The sequence below is a fragment of the Lytechinus variegatus genome, chromosome 6 (genome assembly GCF_018143015.1).
Source record: "Lytechinus variegatus isolate NC3 chromosome 6, Lvar_3.0, whole genome shotgun sequence".
NCBI classification, from domain to species: Eukaryota; Metazoa; Echinodermata; class Echinoidea; order Temnopleuroida; family Toxopneustidae; genus Lytechinus; species Lytechinus variegatus.
Window position 1 is genome coordinate 15,143,282 of NC_054745.1, and position 14,525 is coordinate 15,157,806.

At 37.5% G+C, this 14,525-nt stretch overlaps 1 protein-coding gene across 1 annotated transcript; it reads left to right on the forward strand.

Annotated features, from left to right (window-relative positions):
* The first annotated feature begins 4,633 nt into the window (after nucleotides 1-4,633).
* Nucleotides 4,634-12,694, forward strand: LOC121417075. Its single transcript, XM_041610642.1, has 4 exons — nucleotides 4,634-5,597; nucleotides 6,695-6,927; nucleotides 8,458-8,618; nucleotides 9,956-12,694. The coding sequence occupies exons 1-4, from the start codon at nucleotides 4,752-4,754 to the stop codon at nucleotides 12,304-12,306; spliced, it is 3,591 nt and encodes a 1,196-aa protein (XP_041466576.1). The 5' UTR covers nucleotides 4,634-4,751; the 3' UTR covers nucleotides 12,307-12,694.
* The last annotated feature ends 1,831 nt before the right edge of the window (nucleotides 12,695-14,525 follow it).

Genomic DNA, 14,525 nt, shown 5'->3' on the forward strand with positions numbered 1-14,525 from the left:
CACACAAAAAATTCCGAGCATTTCATCAAAATCGGATTTAAAAAATGTTATAAAATTTCCAAGTTAAACAATATTTTGTGACTGTTATTTGCACATCGTCATGTATATTCGTTAGTGGGCTAATGATGTCACATTCCCACTTTCCTTTTTCTTATTTTATTACATGAAATCATATTGTTTCATTATTTCATACACATGTGAATAATGTCTCCCTTTTAATAATAATAATAATGAGACTAAAAGCGCCAAATCCACTCTGTAGAGTGCTCAAGGCGCATAAAGAGCTAAGAGTTAAATAGCAAAGTTTTTAGAAGATTTTTGAAAGTTTAGACAGAGGTACATTCTTTTATGTGGCAACTACATGGCGAGCCAGCAAAGTCAACAGATAAAAAAGGCATGTTTATTTTTGAAAAATCTATATGTTCTTCCAGAAGTTCATTGATTTCTTGAAAATTTGGTGTGATCTTCTGTGTTTGTAAAGGACATTCAGCAAATTTCCTGTAGAAAAAATACGTGACACTGATACACAGCAAAAACTGTGGTGTTAAACGGTGTACCTAGAGAACCACACCTGGTGTGGTTCTCTAGGTACACCGTTTAACATGGGTGTTAAATTGGTGGTGTTATATAGTTTTCACCTATAGGTGTTATTACTACACATATGGTTGTTACATTTACACTCTTTGGTGTTATGTTTAATCTCTAGGGTGTTATTTTAACACCTCGGGGTGTGGTCCTCTATTAACACCAATTGGTGTCAGTTTAAACACCACAGTCTTTACAATGTAGAATTCCATAGAGTTACGATTGATTGGATCAATTGTAACTCTTTGTAAGAGGGGGCCCTGGATGGAAAACCTTTCAATATTTCTTTCACTCCTTCTACCTTTCGATGCCGGTGAAGTATATCACCGTTTTTCATATCTTCCATAGCGGAATGAACTGTAGCACTAAAATGATGAATGACAATACGTTTCTACTTCGTTTTGTATGAGGACGCAATGAAATCCTGATACATAATGAATAATACATTAACGTTGTTATTATCAATATATTAACATCACATCATCATGCATCATTATTATCATTGTTTTTATTATCATTATCATTATTATTATCATTATTATTGTTATTATTATCATTATTATTATCATTATCATTATCATTATTATTATTATCATCATCATCATCATTACCCCCACCACCCACCCACCACCACCACCGTCATCATCATCATCATCATCATCATTATCATTATTATCATTATTATTATTATCAAATTAATATTATTGTTATCATTATTATTATTGTTATTAATGTCATTATTATCATTATCATTATTATTGTCATCCTCATCATCATCATCGTTATTATTATCATTTTTATTATCATCATTATTATTATCAATATTAAGAATCCCAAATATTTTTTTATTGGAATCCCATCAGCTTACAATAGCCAAATATATTTGCGAGGGGAAAAAATGATGTCTAGTATCTCTAATAGACAAATCAAATTCTTTTATCCAGCTGAATACGGTAAGGAAGAGGATTTAGTTTTAAATTTACGATAGCTCTGTATCCCCCCCCCCAAAAAAAAAAAGAGAAAAAATAACAATAATAATTAATAAATAAATAACAATAATAATTTAGATACAGGAACAGTTTTGTCAGAAACGATATGACTTTATTACTTGATTATTATTTCTTTATTTTTTCCTGTTAAATACATCTGTCTTTACTAACAAATGGACTGAATTTCCTTTCTCAGTTCCATTCTCCGAATTAGAGAGAAAGCGCCCTCACTCGCCAGTAATTAGTTCAACTTAAAATGTTAGCATTGTCACCAAGCGACCGTACTATTTGCCCAGGCAGATTATCTCTGTCTATTCGATCCCATTGAAAATGTGCAAGCAGGCGTTAATTGCAGGGTCCCATTCAATATAAACGATATTCTACTTTCAGACTTTTAATTTGACAATTTTGTAGTTAAATTCCACTTTTTCTTGATGTTTTCACACCAGATAGCAATATTCAAATAGGCAAAATGAATATTAATTTGGTAGATATATATAGGTACATAGGCCTATTAGTTAATTTCATTCTATTAGATATTGAATTATCCGCTTAAGGTAAAAGTATACAGGTAAAGTGTGAATGGAGACTATATGAATCTGTCCAGAGTCCCACCGGTCTGTATATAATATAGCGTAATATACACACAGTGAATTATTTCAGTGCTGCAAATGCCTCTCTATACTGATGTTGTAATCAGTAAAAAAAATCTGAAAATATTATTGATTTACTCGTGTCTTCAGTTATGATCAACGACTTGGTAGCTAACTGCCCCCGGAGGGTGCCGGCGTCAACATCAACAATCAACAATGAGAGGAAGACGGGAATAGTACATCGTACATTATTTGGTGAGATATATTTATAACTATATTCATGTGTGAGATATAATGCGTAGTAGGCCTATAACAATCTTAACCATTATTTGAGCATAATTATGCTGATGACATATGTATTATTCAAGCATGATTATTTGTCGAAAGAAACCATGATCACCATAAGGCTCTGGACAAATTTATATTGTTCTGTTACGAGCATTATGTTTGATGTTGCCCGCAAGGCCAGTAAAAATGTTATCTAACTGAATGTATTATACGGGATGTTTAGATCAAATATCACATTCTAGAATGTCATACTGTACAAACATAGTTTTATTTTTGTAAAGGAATTCGTTTTTACAATGTCCCCTGCAATTTGGTTTAAATGAATCTCAGATGAATAGAACATGAAATATTTAAAGACGGTTTATACAAACACCTAATTCCATAAAGATAAATATTCATAAAATTGTTTTACCCATGCATGCATTGATTCACGGTATAGGGGACTTTATACTAATCGTGAGATCTGAGATAAGATATGCCTGTATAGATTCAATAATCATGAATTTGATGACACGATTACGGACTCCCCCATGGGCCTATATAAATAACAGAACAATCCACACAAAGAATTTCACAGCATATCGGGGATATTACCAGGACAAATTAGGAAAACGACCTTGTTTAAACTAGGTGCATGATGATTGCGAGCAGTAGTGGCCTAATTCTAAACAAAGTTCTTAGCCAGAGAGAGCAAAGCAAACAAGCTAAAAAATGGAAGTTTAATTTGGACAATTAAATTCTATCATAAACATTGCGGGCGCGTAGTAGTTATGACTCTCGTCTTTTAATCTGAGGGATATGGGATCGATTCCCAGCCATGGTGCGTGTAAGGAATTTATCCACATTGTGTTGCGCTCAACCCAAGAGAGGTGAATCCTGGTATAGGAAGAAATTCGCCGGAGCACCGGCCTGTAGTCAGCACGACTATAACCGGGGTGATAGTCAACAGGGATGCTCATTAATACAGTTTCTTCCCTCGAACTGCCAAAGATTGAAATGAGTTAAACATGGACACAACACTGATAAACTCATTGGACTCTTTCAAATCCAAACTCACTCATTCACCTAGCAAGTGACCCCCTTACTTGGTGATCTCACACACATCAATAAAGTTGGCGGAGTACAGCAAGTCTGCATATGCAGACTTAACCCAAGACAAGACAAGACAAGATATTGCAATTATTCTCAAATCTATTTTACCCTTCCCTTTCTAGGGGGGGGGGGGGGGTGGAAGGAGTGCCCTAGCTTGTCTGCCAGTGATCATTATGGCCGCTTGTCATTCATTTCACAGGAGTTAGCTTCGAATGATAATAAACCCGGAACAATACTGTGACCACTGATTTAGCGAAATTAATCATTAACAAACCGTAAATAACGAAGGATGTCGAGTAATTACGAAGATTTGTGTCAAGTATTTGATCATGCCTCATGAATCCTTCCCATCACGATTGTGACGTAACAATGTTACGCTTGAATATGCTACGCTACCACAATTGCTTTGGTTAGTGGGCAACATACAGTCAATATTTAACTAACTTATTCTTGTATCATCATCATCATCATCTGGTATACGGGAGTGATTTAAACCTGTAGATCTCTGAGTCCCGGTCGTCAACGAAGTCATAATGGATAACAAATTGCAAAACTGATACATGATGCGTGTGTGCGTGGATGTCGTCATGGTACATAGAACTGTTTGCTTTGCCAGAGTTTATCCAAGCCATTTTTGAAAGCGACAATATTACGTGCAGATATAAGTGATTCAGGCAAGGCATATATCCTTCGTACACAAGTTCGGATTTATTATAGGCTTTGTATCCTCTTCGAGAATATCATGTATGTTAACAATCGATTGTTCGGTCGTCACTTTTCAGGAAATATGAAATAGATAGCCCCCCCCAAAAAAAAAATCCATTATGCCTTGATGAAAGTGTTTTTGTGATTTTACAACAAATGGTAAGACGGCTCTATTGGTTATTAAAGAATACTCGACCCATTCTTCGTATTTTCATTTGTTTTAAATTTTGATGACTGATTATTTACTCTTCTTGTTTTAAGTGAGATGGGGTGTTATGATTGGTAGTCCTACAACAAGCTTTTCAGGGGCCCGATTGATGCTAAAAAGTAAACCTCTACCAGCTACGTCTTACATCCTTATGTATTTATATTTAGTTGAATTCTATTATTTTTATTCATATACGATACAGAGTGCCTGTCTTAAATTCACAACTATGCACTGGAAGTAAACAACGCGAAGATATTTGGACACGGCTGAAAAGCTACTTCCAGTCTCACCATGGGCTGTGGAGGATCAAAAAGCACCGCTGTTGTCGAAAGCAACGTCGACGTTCAACGTCACAGTAGCGCCAAACGAAACAATGACGTCGTAATTGATACAGCAACAGTTGGCGAAAGAGTAGACGACGTTGTATCCAATAAAGAAAGCAGTACTGAGGTTCATACTGTCGCCACAAACGAGAAGTTAGCTACTGTAATTAATTCTCGAAAGGAAAGAAATGGAGATACAACCGGTATTAGGGATCGCATCGTTTCTGATGATCAGAAGGACGTGGAACATGGGCGTAATATCCATTCTTCAACAATGGGGCAGAATCAGAAAGGGAAAGCGCCTCTTAAGAGCAATGAGGGTGTTCAAGAGAAGAAGAGGGCGACTAATAAAAGTTCTGAGTCCCAGAAGGGTCGAGAGACCCAGAAGAAGAATTCAGTTCCTCTTCCAAAAGGGCAAACATCTCAAGCCAAAGAAGGTGGTAGTCAGACTAGAGAAAGTGAAAATGATAACAATACGAGTGTCAAAACTAAACCCCAAGACCGACAAAACGGCCATTTAGCGAAAGAGAATGATTCTAAGAAAGTTAATACAATCGTTACAAAGAGTAATCAAACTCCCTTACAGAGCGCTCCTGAGAATATCCCAAGTAGGTTAAAAACCGAGTCGCCTTTCGATCCTTCGGTAAAAGTCGAAAAATACCGAAAAGAACCGATACCCGTCTTTGGGAGGAGTGCGTTTCCATTGAGTAAAGACAACCCTGATTTGAAGGTTGAGGATACTTTCTGGCCTGGCAAACGTGCCCTGATTCCTGATTACAACAAAATGAAGGAACTGGATAAACACGCAATAGAGGTGAGTGTGATGTGAGAGGTCTGAGCTTTTAAGTGCCAACCATAATTATGACAAGTTAAGAAGACGTGATAAAATGACGAGAAAACGAGTTGCTGGAACTCGGCAGGTCAACTTGACTTGGAAGGAGACAAAAATGAAGAGTTGTAGGAACTCTTGTTCGGGAAAAATAAAAGATGACAAGTTGTTTAATCTCTTCAATTTGACTTGTCGGGGGAAATAAAGAATATCTGACGAGTTGGATTTTCATACTCGTCATCCTATCCTAATAATCCAAAGAAGTCGACTTGCGATCGTCATCTTGTCTTCTTGATTTAAACGAGTCGATTCGCTGACTTCCAAAAATTCGTCACTATGTCATCTTGTCCTAATTAAGTCGACTTGCCAAGTGCCAACAATTTGTTTGTCTAGATTTTTTTCGTTCCAAAGTAATGGATTTGACGAGTTTTACCAACTTGTCATCTTGTCCTCTAGTCCTAAACAAGTAGACTTGCCAAAATTTCAAAAACTCATGTCGGCTTGCCAAATTTCATCAACTCGTTCTCTTGTCTTCTTGTCCTTAACAAATAAGTCGAGTTGCCAAGTTCCAACAACTTGTATTTTCGTCATCTAGTCCGTCTTCTTGTTTTCTCATCTCGTCATTTGGTGGGATCTTACACTATCCTCCGTACTAAAATGATTCGAATGAAGACGTATACCGAATAATGTAATTTGTTTTGATTTTCTTATTCCAATATTGGAATCGTTCCTCGGCTTATGCAAATCAATTCTATTTCAATGTTTCGTATGAATAAAATGTGCTGGGGAAAAGTTCATCAGATAAGTCTAAAGACGCCAGATTATTGATCTATTTGTAATCGCTACTTCCAATCTATTGGAAATATGTATATTTCTTGTAACCGTCTTTAACTACTCGGCTACACGTAACTACCCAGTTCTAGATGAAAAACACAATACCAAACGTACCATTTGTGTTTTTAGTATATTTCAAAGCTGATTTTTAGACAAAAGTCAATTTTGTTAAAATTTGATTTAGTTTTCCTCGGAAGCAACATGTTCAGATTCGGAGAAGTTTACAACTTTTTTCTTTCCATTATCAGACCCCACCGCGACTTCGGAAAGACATGGACCAGCTTGTTGCACATCTGACCAAAGGCACCAACACACACCTAGAGAAACTCAGGGCGTTATTTCGATGGGTGGCTCATAACACCGAATACAACGTCCCCGGATACAAGAGTGGCAAGCTCGGAGACAACTCAGCAGAAACTGTCCTTCGGACCGGACTAGCGGTTTGTGAGGGTTATAGCAACCTGCTCCGGGCAATGTGCGAGTAAGTAGTGCCTTCTTTTCTCACTCTAGTGCAGGGGTTCTCAAACTTTTCATTTGAAGGACCAGATGAGACTCCAAGTAAGCCTGAAAGGGCCAGGGTCAATTAAGTGGATACAGTTTAGAAAAAAATGTGCGCGATGTGCAAAGACCCTTGCGGTCGGGGTCCAAGATGCTCTCTTGTGCAATCTGGCCCTTATTCTGGGAGCATTTAATTTATAAAAGTTTTATGTGTAACGCAGGCAAAATTAGAAATGATTTCAAAATACAGCGAGAGTCAATATTAATGATAACAAATTTGTAGTACTTTGTTAAAAGGAATCTAGATTGCACCTATACATACCTGGTATTGGGGAGACAGATAATGTCTTAGTATTAATATATTTTTGTAGTCAAAGTATAATGAATAATAGAGCATGTCTGTTGTAGACTCCAACAAGGATGTCAGTCTCCTAGTCACTTTCAATATGGGAAAAGTGACACTGTCTGTCAGCAACATGTTGCTTGAATCTTGGCAAAAAAGGTGCAATTGCCAGACGAAGGCACTGGTGCAAATGTTCACTGGTCAAGCAGGGGTCGCGGAAGCGGGGGTGCATGGCCAGCCACCCCCACTTTGAAAACCGTTCCGCGGCCCCTGTCAAGGTACTTTGGTATGAGTTAGTTTGATCCAATACAAAAATCTGCATGTTAAGCCGCTTAACATGCAGATTTTTCCATTGGATCAATATTGCCGCCGGTGCAAATTTCATGGACCCCAGTGATCATCATAATGATATCGTGAATTCAAATTCATACACTTCTAATTTGTTCAAAACCCAGACAATCACATTTCAGGAACTATCCGGTTATGCATGGTTTACAACTAACGTGACTGACCCGAGCTACATTCTAAAAACAAATCAGTCAAAAGTGACTAGTTAATAGGGTCAGCTGGGTGCAACTGTTAGGTCATATTTGACTATTTTCTAGTCATATTTTACTAGAACAGAGTTATTTCTGACTAGAATATAATTATGTCAGAAATGTGACTAGCAGTGATTGGTAGCCATATCAGTTGCTCCCAGCTGACTACTGGTCTAGTCAATTTGACTGATCTGTTTAAGAGTGTACTTTGTACGATTGTAATTATCTTTGACCATTAGCCCCTAACTGCCATTCTTCCACGGGAAAGAGGGAGGGGGGGGGCACGCATTTTTATTATATGAATATAATTTACATATTATTGTAGATTAAAGGGATAGAGCCTCGTCGATCTGGCGCTGCACAGTGGCTGCCGGGCCCACGATCAATTGGGCAAAGCAATTTTACGGAACATTTCATTTCATGTCTATTTCGAACAATAAAATATGGATTTTCATTTTCATTTTTTTCATCATTCTATACCTCGTACATTATAGTTGCCTAAGATTTCAAAATCTTGGAACCGTCTGCTTTGGGCCATTATAATTTTGATTTAAAGAGATCTTTACTTGTGGTAGTTGCATAGTTTTCCTAATTATGTCATTAAAACGAACGGCATCCCACCCCCATCCAGGAAAGCTGGTGTCCAATGCGAAAAGATCAGTGGGTATGCGAAGGGGGCTGGCTACCGACCTGGCAGTGAGAATCTTTCAAAGCAAACCCATTCTTGGAACAGAGTGACGTTAGATGGTCAGACGTATCTCTGCGATTGCACCTGGGCGGCGGGTAGCGTTGGTGAGTGATTTTATTATTATTATTTTAATTTAATTTATGCTTAACTTTGTTAAGCATAAAGTCGGAGCCAAGAGGATCACAAAAACGCATTCGATCAAGGAAAAAATCGACTTGCAAAATGTATGTGTAACACATGTAATGACATGTGCATCACAAAGAGATGGGATGACCAAACGGAACATGGATGAGAACTATTTAAAGGACAAGTCCAGCCCAACTAAAATTTGATTTGAATAAAAAAAGAAAAATCCAACAAGCATAACACTGAAAATTTCATCAAAATCGGATGTAAAATAAGAAAGTTATGACATTTAAAATTTCGCTTATTTTTCATAAAACAGTGATATGCGCAACTAGGTGAGTCAGTCGATGATGTCCATCACTCACTATTTCTTTTGCTTTTTATTGTTTATTGTTTGAATTATACAATATTTCATTTTTTATAGATTTGACAATAAGGACCAACTTGACTGAAACATAGTATTAAAGAATGCTATTCCACATTTTCAGGGAGGAATTAGTCGTTGTATCACTTGACAATGAGGAGAAAATAAGAATATTTCATATAATAAGATACAAAAGAAATAGTGAGTGGATGACTTCATAGTCTCCTCATTTGCATACCAGCCAGGATGTGCATAATTGTTTTGTGAAATTAAGGGAAACTTTAATATGTCATAACTTTCTTATTTTACATCCGATTTTGATGAAATTTTCAGCACTATGCTACACTCTTAAAATAAATCATTCAAATTGACTAGACCAGTAGTCAGCTGGGAGCAACTGATATGGCAATCACTGACATTCACATTTCTAGTAAAATATGACTAGAATAGCAGTTGCACCAAGCTGACCCTATTACCTAGTAATTTTTGACTGATTTGTTTTTATAGTGTAGTTTAATTTTTCTTTATTCAAGTCAGCATTTTCCTGGGGTGGACGTGACCTTTAAAAGGAGAGAAATCCAGTCAAACAATCTTGGAAGGGACTGGAAGCGCTTGCTCTCAGCTATCGACGTATGAAGGGTATTACATATTCTATTCTAAAATTGCTTTGACTTAGGACAACACACGACTTATGCAAGTTTACCTGCATTTTTTCTCGAAATGAAAGTCAAAGAACATCAAGAAGAACCCATTTGATCCAAGGGTCAGAAGAAGGGGAAAGTGCTGAGGACCTTTTATGATCCTCCTTTGTTTAATCTCTAAGCAGTACCCTTCAAGTCTTCTAGTTTGCCTTAAAACTGGAAATGGGAGGGGTTGTCACGAAAGTCCTATGCAGGCCTGCACATCTTGTCTCGGGTATTTATCAAATAAATGTATCTTTTTTTTATACAGATACTGCCTTCACGAGACACTGGAAGGAGGAAGATTTCTTAGCTGATCCTACAAGTTTCGCCAATTCCCATCTCCCCAGAGATTTAAGCAACCATGAAAATTACCCCTACAGGTCATTAGAGGAGTGGAACAACACTCCTCAGTTTGGACACTTAGCGCAATTCTGCGCACTCAAATGCCTGAGCCATAAAGATGGTGTCATCAATGCACCTAATAACAGTTGCTTGATTAAGTTCAAACTGAAGAGGGCGCTTTACAACACCTTCTGCATAATTGAGAACGAAGGTGGGAAGAAATTGAAAGGAGCTGTGCAACAATGGTGGAATGGGAATGAGTTGTCCTGTAGCATTCGACTTCCAAAAGCTGGCAGGTACAGTTTCGTCATAGTTGGGAGCTTATCGGCACGCCGCAAGGAGAAAAACAACACTGAAGTCTTATATCCCGAACATATATCAGATGCGATGACCAATTCATTAGTAAGGTATGTTATCAAAGCAACAGGCAGCGAGAAGTTGAACTCCATGTCCACTGAAGAGAACTTCAACCTCTTTGGTGCACCTTTGAATTTGCCAGACTATGGCCTAGTCCCAGTTTCCAAAAACGATGCTACGCTTCATACTGTATCAGGAAATGCTCATCTGGTCTTTAAAAAGCTTCATCAAGGTCCTTCGTCTATCAGTATAGAACTTTACAAATTTGAAGATCAAAACAAGAAGCTGTCATCTTCTGTATACTGCGAACAATTCGATGACTTGGTGGTTTTCCACGTCAGGTGCCCTTCGCCTGGAAGATATTCTCTGATTATGTATGTTAAATTTGACAAAGAGGTTCACTCCTGTCGAATGATGTATACCGTTGTCTGTGAAGGTAAATTCGACCCCGTGCGTCTTCCAGATATGAAGGGCCCTTCCGGTCCGAACGGTCGATTTGAGGAACTTGGTTTACGTCTCAAAGAAGCGCTCTCAACAACAGTTGTTACCTCAGAAGGAGAAGGGCAACTAGATATCCTAAGTGATCCAGGGAAAGGGATTAAGGTAATTGCTGACTTGAAGGATGTCTCTGAATCACCAAAGAAAGATGGAAGCTACACTGTAGAGACAGACAAAAGGGAAACTGAACAGGTTACTACCGTAAACCTTAGGTTAAAGCAGAAAGGCTTCTTCAAACTTTCACTTTTTGCAAAGACCGAGTCAATGCCCAAGCACGATTATATCGGATACTGGCTGGTGGTATGTCGTAAACCGATCAAGACGGAACAGTTTCCAATAGGAGTTACCGAAATCGGACCCGTTGCCGAGTTTCATTCCCTAGGTTTGCAAACGACTACCCAAAGCAGAATAGTGTGTGAAAACGGCGAAGGAAATCTTGATGTTTTCAGTGATGCCAAATCCAATGTCGAGTTTGTCTTCAAAATCAAGAAAGACGAAGAAGATGAACCCGAGAGTATAGGCCTAATATTCGCAGATACATACGTTATGAATGCAATCCGCACAACACGTTTCTTAATCCGCATGTACCAGACGGGCATATTTGCTTTCCGATTATTTGCGAAAGCAAAAGGAAGCGGGAATTTTAATTACGTTGGGGTATTCCTGGTATTGAATGACATCGTTTGTAAGAAACCTAAATTTCCCGGGAGGAAAATGGCCTATGGCCCAAACCATGTGTTCTGGGATTCAGGATTGGACCTTGACGACGGGAAGTCAAAGAGGCTAGAACTGGTCAACGGAGAAGGTGATCTGTTCTTAACCCACAAACCGAGAACGAACCGGAGAATCAATGCTGGCCTGGAATCGTCAGGTGGTCAGCGTTTAAAAGATCAGGACTCGGCCACAATGCTTATCGAAACCTCGTGGTCAGATAAGGGTGAAATCACAGCGACAAGATTGCGACTTAGGGTCAAAACACCCGGGGTCTATGACTTTGTTATCTTCGCCGAAAACGAAAAAGACAATTCCTTCAGCTTTGCAGGAGTTTGGTTGGTTGACTGTCCGACGGCAACCACACAGGCAATGTTTCCAGTCGTCAGAGGCTCCATGGGGCCTACCACCAAGTTCTTCCAGATGGGCCTTTCTACAAATTCACCCCGATGTTCAACCCTCGGCGCCAACTCGGACGGGACTTGTACACTACAACTGATCCGGGACAAGCCATTTGGAATTGTTTTCAAAGTATCTGATAAAGGATGTCAGGTTTCTGAAACGAAATCGGAAAGTAGGAAATCGTCTGTTACCGTCCGCGTGAAACTGCCAAGTCCTGGAGCATATACCCTTGACTTGTTTGCTTCTGAAGAGCATGAAAGAACTAAAGATTTTGTTGGAAAGTGGCTCTTAGAATGGATCAAGAACTGAATTGCTTACCTTTCATTGACAGAAAAAGCTAAAAGAGAATGAAGAGTTGAACAAAACGACAATTCTTGCCAGTATTACTCCAAAACTGAGAAGAGAGATACAAATGGGGGCGGCGGATTGAGAGAGTGGGGGCAGAGATCGAGAGAATATACAGTTATTTGAGTATTTATCATTTTAGATTCTAATAATAGCAGAGAATATATTTTATAAACATTTTCTACGAAATCATTTTCAATCAAATGTCTTCTTTTCCATGATTTCAAATAACGTGTATCGTAACATTGATAAACCATGTCGACACATTTCCCTCTTGCTACACAGCAAAAACTGTGCATGGTGTTAACCGGTGTACATAGAGGACCACACCAGTTGTTTTACACCGGTGTTAAATTGGTGGTGTTAGTTTTTCACCCATAGGTGTTATTACAACACATTTGGTTGTTACATTTACACTCTTTGGTGTTATGTTCAATCTCTAGGGTATAATTCTAACACCTCAGGGTGTGGTCCTCTATTAACAGCAACTGGTGTCGGTTTTAACACCACAGTTTTTAGTGTAGTATTTAAACTCCTCTCTTTCTTTTTTCTCTCCTTCTCTTCACCTTATCTTGTTACCTTATTTTCTCATTTATCTCCATCACCTATTATACTCTTTTCGCTCTTTCCTCTCTGTTAATCTTTGTCTCTCTCCTCCCGTTTACCTTCTCTTCAATCTCTCTCTATTCCATTCCTTCTATTAGCCATCTCTATCTCTCCCTAACTCTCTCTTTCTATTCTCTGCTTCTCCCCATTCTCTCCACTGGATAGCAATCCCTTCAACATTTTGTTGTTTGACAAGTCGTCTGACCAGGCAAACAAAGACTTTATTTCAATGATTCATAATATCTTTTACATTTCATTTTCTTTATTTGTAACTAACGTTCTTTACCTTGTATGGATGTTACTGCCTTCAAGCCTTTCAGTATTTTGTCAATTACCTCTAATGTAGCTCCGGTGCTTTCAGAGTTGTCAATATGATTTCCATGATATGAACAATGATTTGGAAATAAATGTTGCATTAAATATTGATTCTTGGTAAAACTTCTCACATATTCTGATTCAATGATATACATTCTAGCTTTCCTTATCATTATTCAGCTATATCTGCTATACCGATAGAATGAAAGAGTGTTCGCAAAAAAATCTTCGAATAAGACGTGTTATATTCTCAAGATAGTTGAAATTTCCAACCCTAATGTATGTATTTTTTGTTTAGCAAATGCTGTTCAGTTCAATTATTATTTAACTGAACTGTGGTTTAATATATATATATATATATATACATATATATATATATATATATATATATATATATATATGCACACATATGTGTGTATAATGCCTGCAGGTACGCAATACCTCATCAGAATATGCATTCTTTTAGAAGCAGACAAATATACGAGAAACCAAATAAGCAAAATTATTTATTTTAGCAATGCCTCTTGGAATGATTTCGAAAAGCGTACACTTAAAAGTGAAATCAAGATGACTTTTATCACTTTGTCTTCGGTATACCAGGGGACAATAAGCCTACTCTTCATCATGGTGCAATGTTTTTTTTTTTTAGATTAGAAAGGTCCTTTCGATTTCTTCAATGGAAAGTAGAATATCAGTATTACATAGAATAAACCATGAATATGCAACAGGAATAAGTTTAGTTTATAACCTGATGGAAAGAGGCATATCCAACTAATTTACATTCCACGTTTTGTTTATGCAATATTTATGTACTATTTATACTTAGAGTGTACAGTGATTTGTGTATATTTTTTACTATTGTTTTTTAAATAAAGATTTTATTTTGAAAATAACATAATTGCATATCTTTTTGACACTTAATGCCAAGTATATGTTGTCAATAAGCAAATGAAACATAACATCATGAACATGTTTCTAGAATAATTGGCTGTGCCACAAGAGGGATAAGGGCGACCGCCCATATAATTTTTTTAAGAAGTTTGAAAAATGGGAGCAAGGGGTGGAAAAGATAAGAGAAAATGAAAGAAAGAAGAAGAAAGGGCATTATAAAGAGGTCTTGGCCGCAAAGAAAAGTGAATAGTTATTATTATCTCTGTAATAATCCTGAAATTGAAAAATATTAAAAAAAGTGTCTAACGGTCATCTACACCCGAGCCTGTCCGTAAACGTCTTTGATTTATTTTTATATATGATTTTAATGA

What these genes read in the sequence shown, in the direction of transcription:
- LOC121417075 (XM_041610642.1), top strand. Translation starts at nt 4,752, where the DNA reads ATGGGCTGTGGAGGATCAAAAAGCACCGCTGTTGTCGAAAGCAACGTC. An exon ending in TGGATAAACACGCAATAGAG is followed by an intron (nt 5,598 to 6,694) that starts GTGAGTGTGATG and finishes TTCCATTATCAG; the next exon opens with ACCCCACCGCGACTTCGGAA. An exon ending in CTGGGCGGCGGGTAGCGTTG is followed by an intron (nt 8,619 to 9,955) that starts GTGAGTGATTTT and finishes TTTTTTATACAG; the next exon opens with ATACTGCCTTCACGAGACAC.